The sequence below is a fragment of the Aspergillus pseudotamarii genome (genome assembly GCF_009193445.1).
Source record: "Aspergillus pseudotamarii strain CBS 117625 unplaced genomic scaffold BDV38scaffold_30, whole genome shotgun sequence".
Taxonomy (NCBI): domain Eukaryota; kingdom Fungi; phylum Ascomycota; class Eurotiomycetes; order Eurotiales; family Aspergillaceae; genus Aspergillus; species Aspergillus pseudotamarii.
In genome coordinates, this window is record NW_022475044.1 from 137,732 (window position 1) to 152,221 (window position 14,490).

Below are 14,490 nucleotides of genomic sequence, written 5' to 3' on the forward strand. Positions count from 1 at the left end.
TGAGATTTGACTTGACAGTCTCAAGTACACTGGAAATGATGGTCATAACCGTAACTATGAAGAATGAAGCCACAACATTACCCATCAGCCGGTGCCCATGACAGGGTTTATAGTATGTATCCGGTCGAATCGAATTATGGGATAGATTAGCCAATGGGGCTTTATGTTATGTATCGAAGCTGAATGGCGCTAGCCTAGACTCAAAGAAGCCGATTGGCCTCTGCACAACAAAAGTAGTATTCTCATACGTGGATACTGGTCAAGAATTCCATATTGGTGGGATCAACCTAGTGTTATCCTCTTGGAAATCTTGAGGACCGCTGAGACAAACCTATATGTAACAGGGTCCAACGAACATCCCCGGAGTCCTTCCTTCCTTCACACTATTCAATACCTCGAAACTTTCAAACGAAGATCATGAAGGAGTTCGACGACGTTCAAGTCATCTACAGACCTTTGAGCCGTCCCAAAATAGGGTTAGGCTACCAAGGGTTCAATCCGCGTACCGAAGTATTGCCCAAAGGGTGGTCGAAAGAGGGAAAGCGACCTTTGACGTGTGATATCCTCGTTGAACATGACGTCGGGTACAAGGTGCGGGATGGAGTCACACTATATGCGGACGTTCTTCGTCCTCCCACCGGTAGGGTCCCAGCTATCGTTTGCTGGAGTCCCTTTGGAAAGAAATTCAACGGTTCCGACGCGTTGAATTTGATGGCTCCGTTTAATCTGGGCCTCCGTGACGACGTGCTGAGTGGGCTAGAGAAATTCGAAGCGCCGGATCCCGCTTTTTGGGTGGAAAAGGGATACGCTATTGTCAATATTGATAATCGGGGTAGTTTTGACTCGGAGGGTTCCTGTGCCGTGCTAGGAACCCAGGAAGGAGAAGACGGCTATGATGTGATTGAATGCATCGCCAAAGAACCGTGGTGCACCGGAAGTATTGGGATGGCAGGCAATTCCCATCTTGCGCAAAGCCAATGGTTTGTTGCCGCACAGCAGCCACCCTCACTAAAAGCCATTGCCCCTTGGGAAGGCTGCGCAGACATGTACCGAGAGACATTTGTTCGTGGCGGTATCTATTGTGCCGATCTCTTCGATGAGCTCATTTCGAAAAATGTCATACACGGACGCGAGATCGAGAGCATCCGGGCCATGTTCGACAAATACCCTCTTGCGAATGCGTACTGGAACGATAAACGCGCTGAGATCGAAAATATTAATATCCCGACATACGTCACCGGCACCTGGTCCAATACTATGCATGGCATGGGCGCCATCCGAGGATGGCTCAAGGCTAAGACGTCGGACAAGTGGCTCAGATTCCATCCCTACCAGGAATGGTATGACCTGTGGGGGTGTCCGGATTCCAACCAGGAGCTACTCCAGTTCTTCGACCGGTACCTCAAGGGGCTTGACAATAGCTGGGAGAGCACACCCCGCGTTCGCATGGCATTGTTGAGATTCGGTCAAACGCCATCGATAGGCGGCATCGTGGAGCAGGACTTTCCCATTCCGAATACGGAATACAAGAAGGCATACCTCGCGCCTAATGACAAGTTAGCCCTCAACAAGCCTACAGATAGCCTCACCTTGTCGTACGATGCAACATCCCAGACAGACCTCTTGACATTCAGGTACACGTTTGATAAGACGACGCGGATCATAGGCATACCAAAGGCTGTCTTGTACATGTCATGCGAAGAACATGATGATATGGATGTTTTTGTTATCATTCGCAAGGTATCGTCCACAGGCGAGCCTATGTTGTGCTTGAATGTGCCATGGGAAGGTCTGCCAGTCAAGTCATTTCACGAAATACCTGAGGAGTTGCGGACAGAGGTGATTATCTACAAAGGACCTACTGGTATAATCCGGGCGTCGCAGCGTGCGATTGACCACGACAAGTCAATGCACCCTAACTGGCCTTTCCACCCACATGACCGAGAGGAGTGCATTCCACCCGGACAAATCGTCAAGCTTGAGATTGGAATTTGGGCAACAGGCATCGAGTTCCAGGCTGGAGAAAGTGTACAGTTTGAAATTGCAGGGCACTTTCGAGGCGTCTCCAACTTTGGGAAACCAGAACATGTCAAGAACAAAGGCCGGCATATTGTTCATATCGGAGGCGGGCACGACAGCCACGTAATTTTCCCATTTTGTTAGACTAGATCTTCTAGGAGCAGATTATTATTTCCAAGAATAAAAATGTACAGCTCGGTTCGTTATCTGGTGTCTCATTGTTTTGTAGATAACAATATATGCCGAAGGCTGCGACAAGAGGGCACTGAATCATAATCACAGAATCGCAGCATTTTATGGATGTCCAAGCGGAAAAAATGACTGTAACTCCTATCTACCTCTTAGGTATCCCTAAATTTCACACATTCCAAAGACAGACGTGGGCCGTCGTGGCGCAAGTTTAGAAGGATATAGGCTTGTCTTACACTTTAAGGCCAGGGTTGTTGCCTAGGAAGCTCGCCCTTGCTAGACAAATAGAACTCCATAAGCGAGTTTATTCCCCTACCATGAAGCCATCTCTATTACGACGAGCTTTGTTTTGGTGGATACTAGCGTAGGAGGAGAAAAAGAACGTCAATTGGTCACTGATAGCGAATAGGCCTCGTTCTTCTTGCCTAGCTAGTGGACTCAGAAAAGGTTTCTCGAGAGTCGAAGGATCCCATCTTCTGGTCGTATGACCACGGCACTATCAGGTCCAGTTCTGGCGTTTATGAAACTCAGGTTGGATGGTCGAGAAAGCCATATTCGCGGTGTTCCGGGGAATAGTTTTGGGCGAATTACATCTTGTGAACGCAGGCTTCGGCCGGGTCTCTTCCACATTCCGGGGAGATCTCAATTGAACCGGAAGACACGATTGGTCTTCCAATACAGAGCGTGAAGCTGGAAGCCACTAGCCGGAGATGTCAAAGGCTGGATGTAATAGAGTATTTTGATTGCGAAATCAGATATTATCCATTATACACGAAGAGCCAGGGTGTCTAACCTCGGTACACAGATCGTCCTATATATACAGAAAAATAGTAGAACAATCATTCATTGAGGCTTGAATGTCAGTATGCTCGGGATATCGATCTCTGTTGACCGACACCAGCCACATTTCCAATTTCCACTTGGAGAAAGGCGAGACGGACCGTCCCCGCACGGTCAACCGTGGTCGGAAGCCCTACCGAGGAGAAATGAAGACTCGGTGGGCCGAATGGGTCCCGAGAATCCTATTCGGTGCTAGCCTGCATTGATCACCCGAATCTGCACGAGAGATCCTTTGAGGTTGAACTTCCGTAGATAAGCCGGTCAAATGAGGATTCCAAGTGTCATCTGAGTCGAGAGCAGTCCATCATGGCTCTGCTTAACTATAGGCTATATTACCTTATCATTATGAGTTGGACTGCTTCAATTAGAATTCTCTAAGCTCAACTTTGAGAACTGAACCAGTACAGATATTTGTTCTCACTCTTAGCTGTCCAGGGCTACTACTCCCCAGGAGACAAGTACATTCCACATGGTTCCAAGTCTTCAACAGAAAACCCGAGGGCAAAAAGGGGCGAAGAAAATTTTCACACTACACTAGTCTAATATTAGAAATCGGTATATAATCCGACATACCATGAAACCGAATGTATCGCCAGATTATCAAACCCTTCACGAGGGGTATTCGGTACCGTGAGGGGTACAATTGACATCTCCAACCCTGCTGACCGTCTAGCTACACGCTATTGGGCAAGTTTTGTTCTCTTTATCGCAACTTTTTCATCGAGTATCCACTGTTGATACACGGTAAGTTCTTTGGTGGTGGGCCGCGGTATCACGTAATTTTTACCATACTTCGTTGATGTGCACGGGCCACATGATTAGAATCGAAGCCTGCATCAACACTGAATGGCTACACTCATGCTCATAGACTGATTTGTTGGGGACAACCAAAAGGGGTATGGATTCTGGTTGTAGTATACTATATATTATTTTGTCTGAGTGAGCGCACAATTCTTGGACGGAGATGAGATGTAGTATATCTTAATTGGTGCGATGCAGTTATATATATTGCGAAGATACTAACGGTGTACAATAGTACTAGCTCCACCAACAATATTCAATAAGATGATGTCCATGCTATAATTGTCTAGTGAATCAAGAAACTTCCGGTCTTAAGTGACATTAAAATTGAATTGAATCTATTAAGTCTAATAACCCAACCCATATACATATGTACATATAGCCGACGTGATAAGAAGCGTCAAAATCATGAACCGAAACACCCGCACAGTAATCACTCGCATCCAGCCTCATACTGTGACCTGGGCCTCAACTGTAAGGATGGTATCCTCTCCTTACAGCCTGGCGGATCCACTCAGCTTGGCGGAGATCAATCTGCCAATCTCCGGATCAACCTTGTTGAACATATCGATGACACCGGTCCTCAACTCTGCGGGGAGGGTCACGAGAGTTTCCGAGATGTTTGATGCGCACAGTCTGCGCTCGGCATCATCAAAGACGTTTCTCCACAGAGCTCTCGGCTGCACGAAATCGGCTTCGGTCACAGGGATATTGTTCAATCCCAGGACAGCGCCCTTAAGGAACTCTGCATGACGCACGTCCTGTGTAGACTGCTGCGCCTGGACTGCAGGCGTAAACATACTGGGTTGGTAGTTCGGGTCTGCGCCGTAGTTGCTGGTCTGGGTCAGACCGTCACGCTCAAAGGGAGCATATACAGGTGCAACGGGTCGGTTTGGTGGCAGATGGGTGTAGTTGGCTCCGAGACGATAACGTTGAGCGTCAGGGTAGGCGAACATGCGAGCTTGGAGCACTATTGAAAGGGTTGATCAGCACTAGATTCGACATGCATTTAGCGGATTGAAAATATGGTTTCACATACTGGGATCCGGCGTGTAGGTGATACCGGGAACCATATTGGATGGAGAGAATGCTGCCTGCTCGATTTCGGCAAAGTAGTTGGCAGCCTAGATGTTTGTTTTAGTATGGAATGCAGCTCAGTTGGGGGGTCGGAGTAGCCCTTACGTTTCTATTCAATGTCATCTTGCCAACCGGAATGAGGGGGAAGTCCTTGTGTGGCCAGACCTTGGTGATGTCAAAGGTCATCAGGCCGGCCTTCTCGGCCTCCTGAGGCGTCATAACCTGGATGTAGAGACCCCAGACTGGGTAGTTCTTACGTGCGATCGAATCGAACAACTCCGTAGTATGGTAATCAGCATTGGCGCCAGCAAGGCGTGTAGCTTCGTCTTCGGAAAGGTTGCCGACGCCTTGCTCGGGGCGGAAGTGGAACTTGCAGTAATTGAAGGATCCATCGGGAGCGACAAGCTTGAAGGTGTGGAGACCGAAACCAGTGATGCGACGGACGGAGGAAGGGATACCGCGGGAGCCGAACAGATGAAGAAGACCGTGGACACTCTCGGGGCTGTTGACATGGAAATCCCAGAACTTGGATTGAAGTGAGCAATTGCGGAAACCCAAGGAGCAGGTGTTGCCCTTACCATTGTGAAATCATGTGCGTTTGTTTGCGGGTGCTTCTTGTGGGCGCGGTTGACTGCCGGGAACTTGATAGGATCCCGGACCCAGAAAACGGGCTGCTATGATTAGTATGACTGTTACAGGTATATCATGTGTATACGATGAATCATACCGTGTGATTGCCAACAATATCGTGGTTACCCTCCTCAGTGAAGAACTTCACACCGAAGCCACGGACATCGCGAACCGTATCGGCACTACCCTTCTCACCACCAGTGGTACTGATTCTGCAAAGAACCGGCGTCTTCTTGCCAACTCCGTTGAGGAACTTGGCACTAGTGAGATGGGAGATATCATGGGTAACTTCGAACTCTCCCCAAGCACCAGCTGCTTTGGCATGGACAACTCTAACCAGAGTAAGTAATCAAGTAAACCACAAGTGACCAGCTGTCTGGCAATTACCTTTCCGGGATCCGTTCACGGTTGAAATGGGCCAGAGTCTCGAGAAGCGTCGTGTCGGCAAGGGTAACCAAGCTGCCACCACCGAAAGTTGGGAGAGTCGTGGAGACCGAGGGGTCCGAAATAGGTTGCCCTACAAATACACCCGTCAGCCAAGGTTGTTGACTTGTTATGTTTTATGAATGCCTACCCTCAGCCAAAGTATACTGATGTGGTGTCTTCTTGATCATGTTGATGTGGGTTGTATGAATGGAGAATGAGTAGATGTCTGACGCAATGACTCTATTGTTATTTCTGGAGTACAAATGGAGGAATCTGGGGTTCACACCAATCTAGGCCCATCGCCCCTATATATATTTTTTCTCTTAGATGTGGACTGACACAATTTGACATCCACATTCCCCATTGAAGGTCTCCGGCCTATTCTCGGAGGTGGATACTCGGCCCGGTGCTGACGCCTCATTGGGAGTATTCGGGCTTCCTTATCGCTATGAGGTGTAATTCGAAAATCGTCAGTGGCACGCAAAAATTTGTGGATACGAGAAAATTGAAGCTATAGTGGAGCAGTAAAAACCCTCACTATTTCCGTTTCGTGATGGTTTCCCCTCATGAGGGGAAAATTGAAACCCAGCATGCCCGCGTACCCGCGTGAGGGGAAGGCCAATATCACGTGAAAAGCGAGCGCAGCGCGCCACAAGTGGCTTTTCTGAGTATGACTATTTAGAGGATGGGTGCTAAAAGTCCCGTGTTCCTGTTACTATGTCCCCTTTCGGAAGTAGTATCTGGCGTCCGATCGATCGCCGAACCATCTCCACCGTCGGATTTTCTACGGTCATTCTTGGTCAATCTTAGCTCAGCCTTAGCTCGACCTTACTTTCTCTGAATGCATCATCTTCCATGAGCTATTTTCGAAAACCTTCACAATCCACCACGGAAAGTCGGCACCCCCCTCATTAATGACGATGTCTTTGAAAGTCTGGAGCATCAATCCTATAGAGGATGTCAGTATAAAAGAACCATGGATTCCAGCACCAAAGACATCTTCTTATCATCATCACAACAATAACAGTTACTACAAAAACAAAAACAGCAAGACAACAACAATAACAACCTTCTTCCAAATCTTTCAATTCAATTTACAATAGAATCACTATTGCTATTACTCCAACCATCACCATGAGTGCCCAAGTCAACAACAACCAATACGACTTCATCGTCGTCGGAGGTGGCACCGCTGGCAATGCTATTGCTGGTCGCCTTTCCGAGAACCCCAGCGTTCGTGTTCTCGTCGTCGAAGCTGGTGTTGCCAACTCCGGCCAGATCGAGGACATCACCACCCCTTCCAAGGCCTTCGGACTCCGTGGCAGTCAGTATGATTGGGCCTACAAGACTACCATGATCAAGCGTGACGACTACGAGCGTGTTGAAAAGCCTAACACTCGTGGTAAAGCTCTTGGTGGTAGCTCTTGTGCCAACTACTTTACCTGGATCCCCGGATCTAAGGCCACTTTTGATGACTGGTATGAGTTCGGTGGCAGTGACTGGACCTGGGACAACTGTGTGGAGTACCTCCGCAAGTGTGCTACCTACCACGATGACGAGAAGCTCTACCCCACTGATCTGAACAAGATCGGTACCGGTGGGCCTGTCCAGATCTCCCACGCTGAGCTTGTTCCTGAGCTCGAGACCTTCCGGAATGCCCTCACCACTGCCTGGACCTCCAAGGGCGAGCCGCTTTCCGAGGACATTTACTCCGGTGAAATGCACGGTCTTACCCACTGTGTCGACACGATCTACAAGGGTGAGCGCCAAGGTAGCTGGCTGTACCTCGAGAACAAGCCGAACGTCACTATCCTGTCTCAGGTCCACTCCAAGCGCCTGATCATCGACCGCACCACCCAAACCTGTACTGGTGTGACCGTTATCGACCCCACCAACGGTGCTGAGCTCAATCTCTATGCTACTCGCGAAGTGATTGTCTCCCAGGGTGTGTTCGAGACCCCTAAGCTCCTGCTTCTGAGTGGTATCGGTCCTGCTGCTGAGCTGAACAAGCACGGCATCGATGTGGTCGTTGACTCTCCCCATGTTGGTAAGAACCTCCTCGACCACCCGATTGTGCCCTTCGTCCTGCGCCTCAAGGATGGTGTGGGCCTTGATGACCACATTCACCGCGCTGGACCGGCCAACGAGGCTGCTGTTGCTGCCTACCGCCGCGACAAGACTGGACCGGCCGCTTCCGGTTTCCTGGAGCTGGTTGGCTTCCCTCGTATCGATGAGCGCCTGAACCGCTACCCTGCTTACCGTGAGGCCAAGGCTGCTAACGGTGGCCTTGACCCCTTCGGTCCTGCTGGCCAGCCCCACTTCGAACTCGACTTCGTTGGTCTCTTCAGCTCTGCCTTCCAGTGGCATTACCCTGTGCCCCCATCTGGTAGCTACATGACCGTTATTGTCGATCTCCTTCGCCCCGTGTCTGAGGGTGGTCAGGTTACCCTGAACAGCACCGACCCTCTTCAGCAGCCCAACATCAACCTTAACTTCTTTGCCAGCGACCTCGACGTCTTGGCCATGCGTGAGGGTGTCAGGTGGACCTACGATGTCCTCACCAAGGGCGAGGGCTTCAAGGATCTCGTTCTCGAGGAGTATCCTTGGAACATGCCCCTCGACTCCGACGAGGCCATGAACAAGGCTGTCCTGGACCGCAGTCAGACTGGATTCCGTAAGTATTCCCTTTTCTGGCCTAATTCGAGATGCAATAACTAACCCCCTTTCAGACCCTTGTGGTACTGCCCGTCTGGGTAAGAACGTCCAACATGGTGTCGTTGATAACAAGTTGCGGGTCCATGGCATCAAGAACCTCCGCATTGCTGATGCCTCGATCATGCCTGTCATCCCTGACTGCCGTATCCAGAACTCGGTCTACATGATCGGTGAAAAGGTGAGAACATGGAACCCCTTCAAACCCGTGAAGTGCAGTATAGCTAATACCAATCGTGTCACAGGGTGCCGATATCATCAAGGCCCAGTACAGGGAATTGTATGAGCAGAAGAACATTCCCTACTTCTCTAGCAAACTGTGAGAGTCTCTCGGTGAGACTTGAATGCTAGGAAGCGGTCCTACCGCGCTGCATTACTCTAGACAGATTGACGGTGTTTATTGCTTTGCTTTTTTAGAATTAGACTCTAGCTTGCTAATGTCCTGTTATGTATTTACGTCAATATAACTGTATAGCTATACCAAACTCCTCCTCTCTCAAGTAGCACTATAAAACTAGCTTTAGTGACCGCTTTTATAGGAGACGGTCTTTCGTCTAACTAGCAATATTCAAACCAGAACTTTAACATTACTAAGTCCCAAATCACTCAACACTCCCTTGACACAACCCCAAGGGTGAGTTGCTACATTACGCCAGTCAAAGACCTCGACTACAATAGCGATAAAGCGTCATTAGATAATGGTTATCACAATCTCGTTGAAAGGTACTCTACGTCAGAAGACAAGGCCAAACCGAATCACCCCTGATGTCATTCTCAGATTCAGTCTACAAAAACTCCGATCTCTTGGTATCATCTCATTCTCAAATTGCTAACTTATCCAAAACCCTAGACCAAATAAATACTAGAAAGATCCGCATCACATTGCCCAACAGCCTCTCCATTCATAACTCCATGTACGTACGCTTCACCAATCAAACTGAACGTTCCTTTCTCAACTGGTCTCAGAATAAACGCAGCACCAGCACCAGGTATAACCCAAACCTCATCTCCATCAAGCATCGATGCAGGACCAAGCCCGAGATATCGCTTCTCGGTTACAAACAGACGCCGTCTACCATGCTTACTTCGGAGCGCTTCGTGAAACTCGATACCATCGCCCGGAAGAGCACTGCTCTCCTCCCATGTCTGCCATTTAGTACTGCGGTAAGACTCCTCGATTTCATCAATAGTTGGCGTCCAGGGATCCTCCTCCACCACGCCAAGAAAATGGAGCTTGTAGAGAAGATGAGTTAGCGTTTGGAGGTCAGGGCTGCTGAGATTTTTATCTGGGTCTCCGAAGGTATGTTGAAGTTGTTCGGGCGAGAGATCAGAAATTGGTGGATTTGATAGAACTTGTCGGATGTGGTATAGAGCTGCCTCAAGTACTACTAGATTTGGATCTTGCTTGGCAGCTCTGGCGGTCTCTTCTGCTTTGACACAGGTAAGTCGACAGAGTATTCTTCGGAAAAAGTCCCCGTACGCTGCAGGGGCGGGGAAGGATCCGTCTCTCTTCTGGTCCGCGCATAAAGTGCGCCATAGTGCTTCGGTTCTGGCCTGGCCATTGTGGTAAGGGTGTGGGAGGAGTAATGCGAGCTCGAACCAGCGTGCGTCGAAGAACATGGACATCTGTTTGGGTCCGGAAGTTGTGTTTCCTGTTTGTAGGACGGTGTCGATTTTCATTCCGGATACTGTGAGGACATTCCAAGGGCTGGGTTGGATGGCCTGGTGAGGGAGATTTCCGGCAGCGTTGTAGTTAGAGCACATCATGTTAACAAACGGGACGCTGTAGTCTGGGATCCATGATGGGAGGTTAGGGGTGTTGTGGAGTGAGCGGTCGAGGACTGCAGAGAGCATGCGCAGTTCACCAGCGTTCCAGATTATTTCTTTTGTAGCATCTGCGTAGATTTGCGCGGTGGATTTCGAGTAGTCTGGCTTCCAGGGCACAGGTCCAGCTTTGAGTAGAAGACCGTAAAGTCCGAATATCTTGTCTCTTGGGTCTGTGGAGCGAAAGGTCCAGGTCTCGAAGAGGAGGTTCTCTAAAGAGAGGGCTTTGGGCATAGAAGCTCGTTCACCTTTCTGTAGGCGATCCTTCCACTGGGTCAGATGCACAATTTCACTCTCTATAGCCACCACGGGACTGTTGATGTCGATAAACTCGGTTGAAGTAACTCTCCCCAAGACGAGCTGGCGGAAGTAGATTTGTTGGGCAACTGTACAGAATGCCCTCCAAGGAACCTCGAATCTACCACAATATCCCAGACATGTGTCGGAAAGAATGTTTTCTTGTATCACCCACAGTCTTCTGAGATATGGCCGTAGAAAAAGCGTAGCAAGAGCCGTCCACTCTGCTAGCGACACATATGGAATATCAGCTATGGCATATATCTCCTTGGGTTGGTGCGTGTAGGGAATGATTTCATTGGCATGAATAAGATCTCCTTTCGCGGAATACAGCTTCTGGATCGTCTCAACAGCCACTTCGGTATAATTGTCTTCTAGTCCAAGCCATATAAGAGTGTAAGAAGCACATTCGTAGATCTGATCCATGATTGACACCTGTGAAGCTCTCTCTTCGAGATTGCTCTGATCAATACAGATCTGGTCGACCCAACACCACATCTGAGGGCCCTCGGGCCATGATATGGAAGGACCATCGGCTTTACTTCTTTCCTCAGCCTCTTCAAGGCATTTGATAACCTCTTCAGCCCTGCCTTCCCGAGCATGATCGAGAGGCCGGTTGTTATTCCCATCAACGATGTTGAGATCGGCACCGGCAGCGAGCAAGAGTTCCACGAAATCAAGCTTCCCAAGTCTCGCGGCATAGGACAACGGAGTTCGACCATATTCGTCTTGAACGTCTATATCAACTCCGGCGGAGATCAGCTCCTCAACGTACTCTTTCTTGTTCGCCATACAGGCTGAATGAATACTAGCGCGAAGTTGGTTATTGGGATTTCTCTGGTTGCATCGCTTTGCCCAGGCATCCTTCGGCACGGATACTAGGATGTCATAGGCGCTTCGGCTAACATATAAAAGTTTCCCGTTTGCTACTATAAACTCTCGATATTCAGGTGGGTACTTCTGAGAGTAAGCCGCATGAGCTGCTTGAACATGGGGTAGCTCAGTGTGTGGGTTTCCCCAGGTGTATGAGACGGCGTGGAACCAAGGAGCGTCTTTCAAGTCGATGGTCTTTAGTCGCACGTGGACTGCTCCATCTTCGTCTTTGCCCTCCACTTTTATGAGTCTGATGGAAGTGGGGGTGGGCAATGGCTCATATTCATACACATCTCTGGGCTCGCCTTGGGTGGAAAGGGTAGAACTACTCTGATCGCTTGTCTCTGCCATTTTCTTCAACATCGCCCACTAAGTCAGAGCACTGATTTTTGGAGTCTTTACCAGTATTAAACAGATCGGATCTAGGAGGTTTAAACGGAAGTTGAAATACCAGCCACCGTCAAGGCGATCTTTCCAAATCGATGGACGCTAATTTGCCGAACACGAGGGTAACTGAATCAATTAAAGCAATGGAGCAAAGAAAGCCACCACGACACTACCACGTGAATAGCTACTCTGTAGCTGACACATCCTAAGGCTCAGGATAGATACCGTTTAACAATTTCCCTTTTAATAGGTCGCTGGCTCTATCAGTGACCAGAGGACCATTCCCACGCTACAGTCTCACCAACCCAGCCTCCTCGCTCACTAACCCCAAAGCACCTGCGAATTCGACTCATCAAATAGCCGGCGCGCTTCTGTGTGAATTTGCTCTCTTGTCTCTTCCGGCAACGCTTGGATTTGTTCCTCCAGAATAGCATACAGCTTCGCCGTGTGAAATTCACTGAGCGCCCCACCCAATAACTGCTTTAGTTGCGCGTTACTCTTCTCGTGGAGACTATTGTCAAGGTCATCGAAAGAAAGGATATTGGTAGCCCTCTCGTCGTCAGGACAAGGTACCTCTTTCACAAGGTGCCTTTGAATCAAACCGCGCAGTTCTAATGAAGGGTGGCTGTATGTTATCCTGTATGTTGTCACTCTTTGTTGGTTGACCTTAAATTTATCAACCTCTAAGACCTTCCTAACAGCATCTACCAGTTGTTGCTGCGTAAAGTTGTCTATCATGGATCGGATGCGCTTGATATTCATGAAGTCGTAGATAGGAATAGCCATGAGAGTTCTGGTCTTGATATCCTTGATATCACTCTCATCAAGTATCTTCATGCCACATTCGCTTCCTTCACTAGCAATTGAGGAGCAAGAGGAAGTATCTAGCGACACGCTGTCATCGATCATATTGTCGTCTAGGAGCGCATCTTTACACGGTTAGTGCCGAATCATATAACTGGTCGTCAGTCCTACCTTCATACTGACTTCTCGACGTATAGCCACCAGGAAAGTACTCAGATTCGCCGGAAGGCAGAGGCTCCTCGCCATCAAAGTCGCTTTCATCATCCAACATTTCGTCGTCATCCGAAGCAGGAAGCTCTTGACTGAGGCACTCGAGCGAGGCTTGATCTGGTTCACCAAATTTGTATACGTGATAGTAGTATTCGGGAGGCTGAGTGGTGTCATGACTGCTCTGCATTGTTGGGGACTGGCAGACAGAGGCATTAGGAGCTCGCGGAAGTACAATGGTCCAAGATGTTAGATCCGGCGCTGAGATAAACTCTTCGGCCATTTTGAGATTCTCAAGATAGATGGATAGAGACTGGGCTAAAAGTCAGTGACAGTTGCTTTTAAAGAGTCACTACATGCTGGGGGGTCATCATGACAAAAGCAATTCCAATACTTACTTACCTCAATGTGTCATGATGTGATCACCTCTTCGCCATGATTCACGGGCGCCATATGCGAGTAACATATTCGCTATGTCTTCATGACCTTTCAGAAAGGCCCATGATAGTAAATCGATTTTCTCATCTTCTCGGTCTGGGTTGGCTCCGTGCACAAGCAACAACCTCATAATATCGAGATGCTGTTTAACTGTAGCAAGAAACAATGGCGTCCTCCCTTTCCGGTCACAGCAGTTGGGATCGGCCCTGTGATTCAGTAGCAGCTCCACGATCGCGGTGTCCGCTTCCTGATTGTGGCTTCTCTTAAGTGTACGTAAAAGAAATGGCTCGTTCGTCATGGTCAAATCTGCACCGTTCTCAAGCAGTAGTTTTACCGCGGGCACCTTTCCTTCATCGATCGCAAAGGATAACGCGGTAAAGCCATAGACCAAGGCGTTGACGTTGGCACCATGGTTCAAAAGTACTTCAATAACCTTATCACGTCTATAATAAGCGGCATATGCGAGGGGAGTCATGCCGTCGTTGTCTCTGTATTCAGGGCTGACCCCATACTCGATTAACAAGCTGACTACTGCTGCTTTACCGTGATACACTGCATTGAAAAATGCATTCGTCCCGACGTTGTCAACAGCTATTCCCCCAATGTCTGCTCCAGCTTCAATTAGCACACGTGTCGCCTCCAGTCTGCCCATACCGGTTGCAAGCGCGAGTGGTGAGGACTTGTTGGGATCCGCTCCATGCCGAAGCAGCGTTTTCACCACCTCCACATGTCCTTCATGCGCTGCGAGCTCGAGTGCATTATATTGAAAGTAACCACCCAGCTCGACCTCCAGATCAGCACCATTGACCAGTAAGTACTCCACAACATCAACATGTCCATGTCCTATCGCCCCGAGTAGAGGGGTACATACGTCGCCGACTATGCGATTGATGTCAGCGCCGTGGTGGAACAAAAGCTCAACCACCTCCTTATGTCCACACACCGCCGCTAGCATGATCGGGGTTG

At 49.0% G+C, this 14,490-nt stretch overlaps 5 protein-coding genes across 5 annotated transcripts; 2 read left to right on the forward strand and 3 right to left on the reverse strand.

The window, feature by feature from the left end:
* Positions 1-319: 319 nt before the first annotated feature.
* On the forward strand, positions 320-2,163 carry BDV38DRAFT_293575 (CocE/NonD family hydrolase; the record flags this gene model as incomplete). The annotated part of the gene is made up of 1 exon (XM_032062289.1): positions 320-2,163. Exon 1 carries the CDS (start codon positions 418-420, stop codon positions 2,161-2,163), a length of 1,746 nt encoding a protein of 581 aa, XP_031913068.1. The 5' UTR covers positions 320-417.
* A 2,041-nt stretch (positions 2,164-4,204) lies between these two features.
* Positions 4,205-6,238, reverse strand: BDV38DRAFT_247844 (catalase). The gene is made up of 7 exons (XM_032054697.1): positions 6,131-6,238; positions 5,944-6,073; positions 5,654-5,888; positions 5,505-5,597; positions 5,032-5,451; positions 4,889-4,973; positions 4,205-4,819 (listed from the first exon to the last, which is right to left on the reverse strand). Exons 1-7 carry the CDS (start codon positions 6,168-6,170, stop codon positions 4,344-4,346), a joined length of 1,479 nt encoding a protein of 492 aa, XP_031913069.1. The 5' UTR covers positions 6,171-6,238; the 3' UTR covers positions 4,205-4,343.
* Positions 6,239-6,798: 560 nt separating this feature from the next.
* BDV38DRAFT_247851 (GMC family oxidoreductase) lies at positions 6,799-9,300 on the forward strand. The gene is made up of 3 exons (XM_032054698.1): positions 6,799-8,656; positions 8,712-8,875; positions 8,940-9,300. Exons 1-3 carry the CDS (start codon positions 7,117-7,119, stop codon positions 9,015-9,017), a joined length of 1,782 nt encoding a protein of 593 aa, XP_031913070.1. The 5' UTR covers positions 6,799-7,116; the 3' UTR covers positions 9,018-9,300.
* Positions 9,301-9,540: 240 nt separating this feature from the next.
* Positions 9,541-12,039, reverse strand: BDV38DRAFT_271622 (Ankyrin and HET domain protein; the record flags this gene model as incomplete). Its single annotated transcript, XM_032057348.1, has 1 exon — positions 9,541-12,039. One exon carries the CDS (start codon positions 12,037-12,039, stop codon positions 9,541-9,543), a length of 2,499 nt encoding a protein of 832 aa, XP_031913071.1.
* A 357-nt stretch (positions 12,040-12,396) lies between these two features.
* BDV38DRAFT_271623 (ankyrin repeat domain-containing protein) lies at positions 12,397-14,479 on the reverse strand (the record flags this gene model as incomplete). The annotated part of the gene is made up of 3 exons (XM_032057349.1): positions 12,397-12,992; positions 13,051-13,399; positions 13,559-14,479. 3 exons carry the CDS (start codon positions 14,477-14,479, stop codon positions 12,397-12,399), a joined length of 1,866 nt encoding a protein of 621 aa, XP_031913072.1.
* Positions 14,480-14,490: the final 11 nt, after the last annotated feature.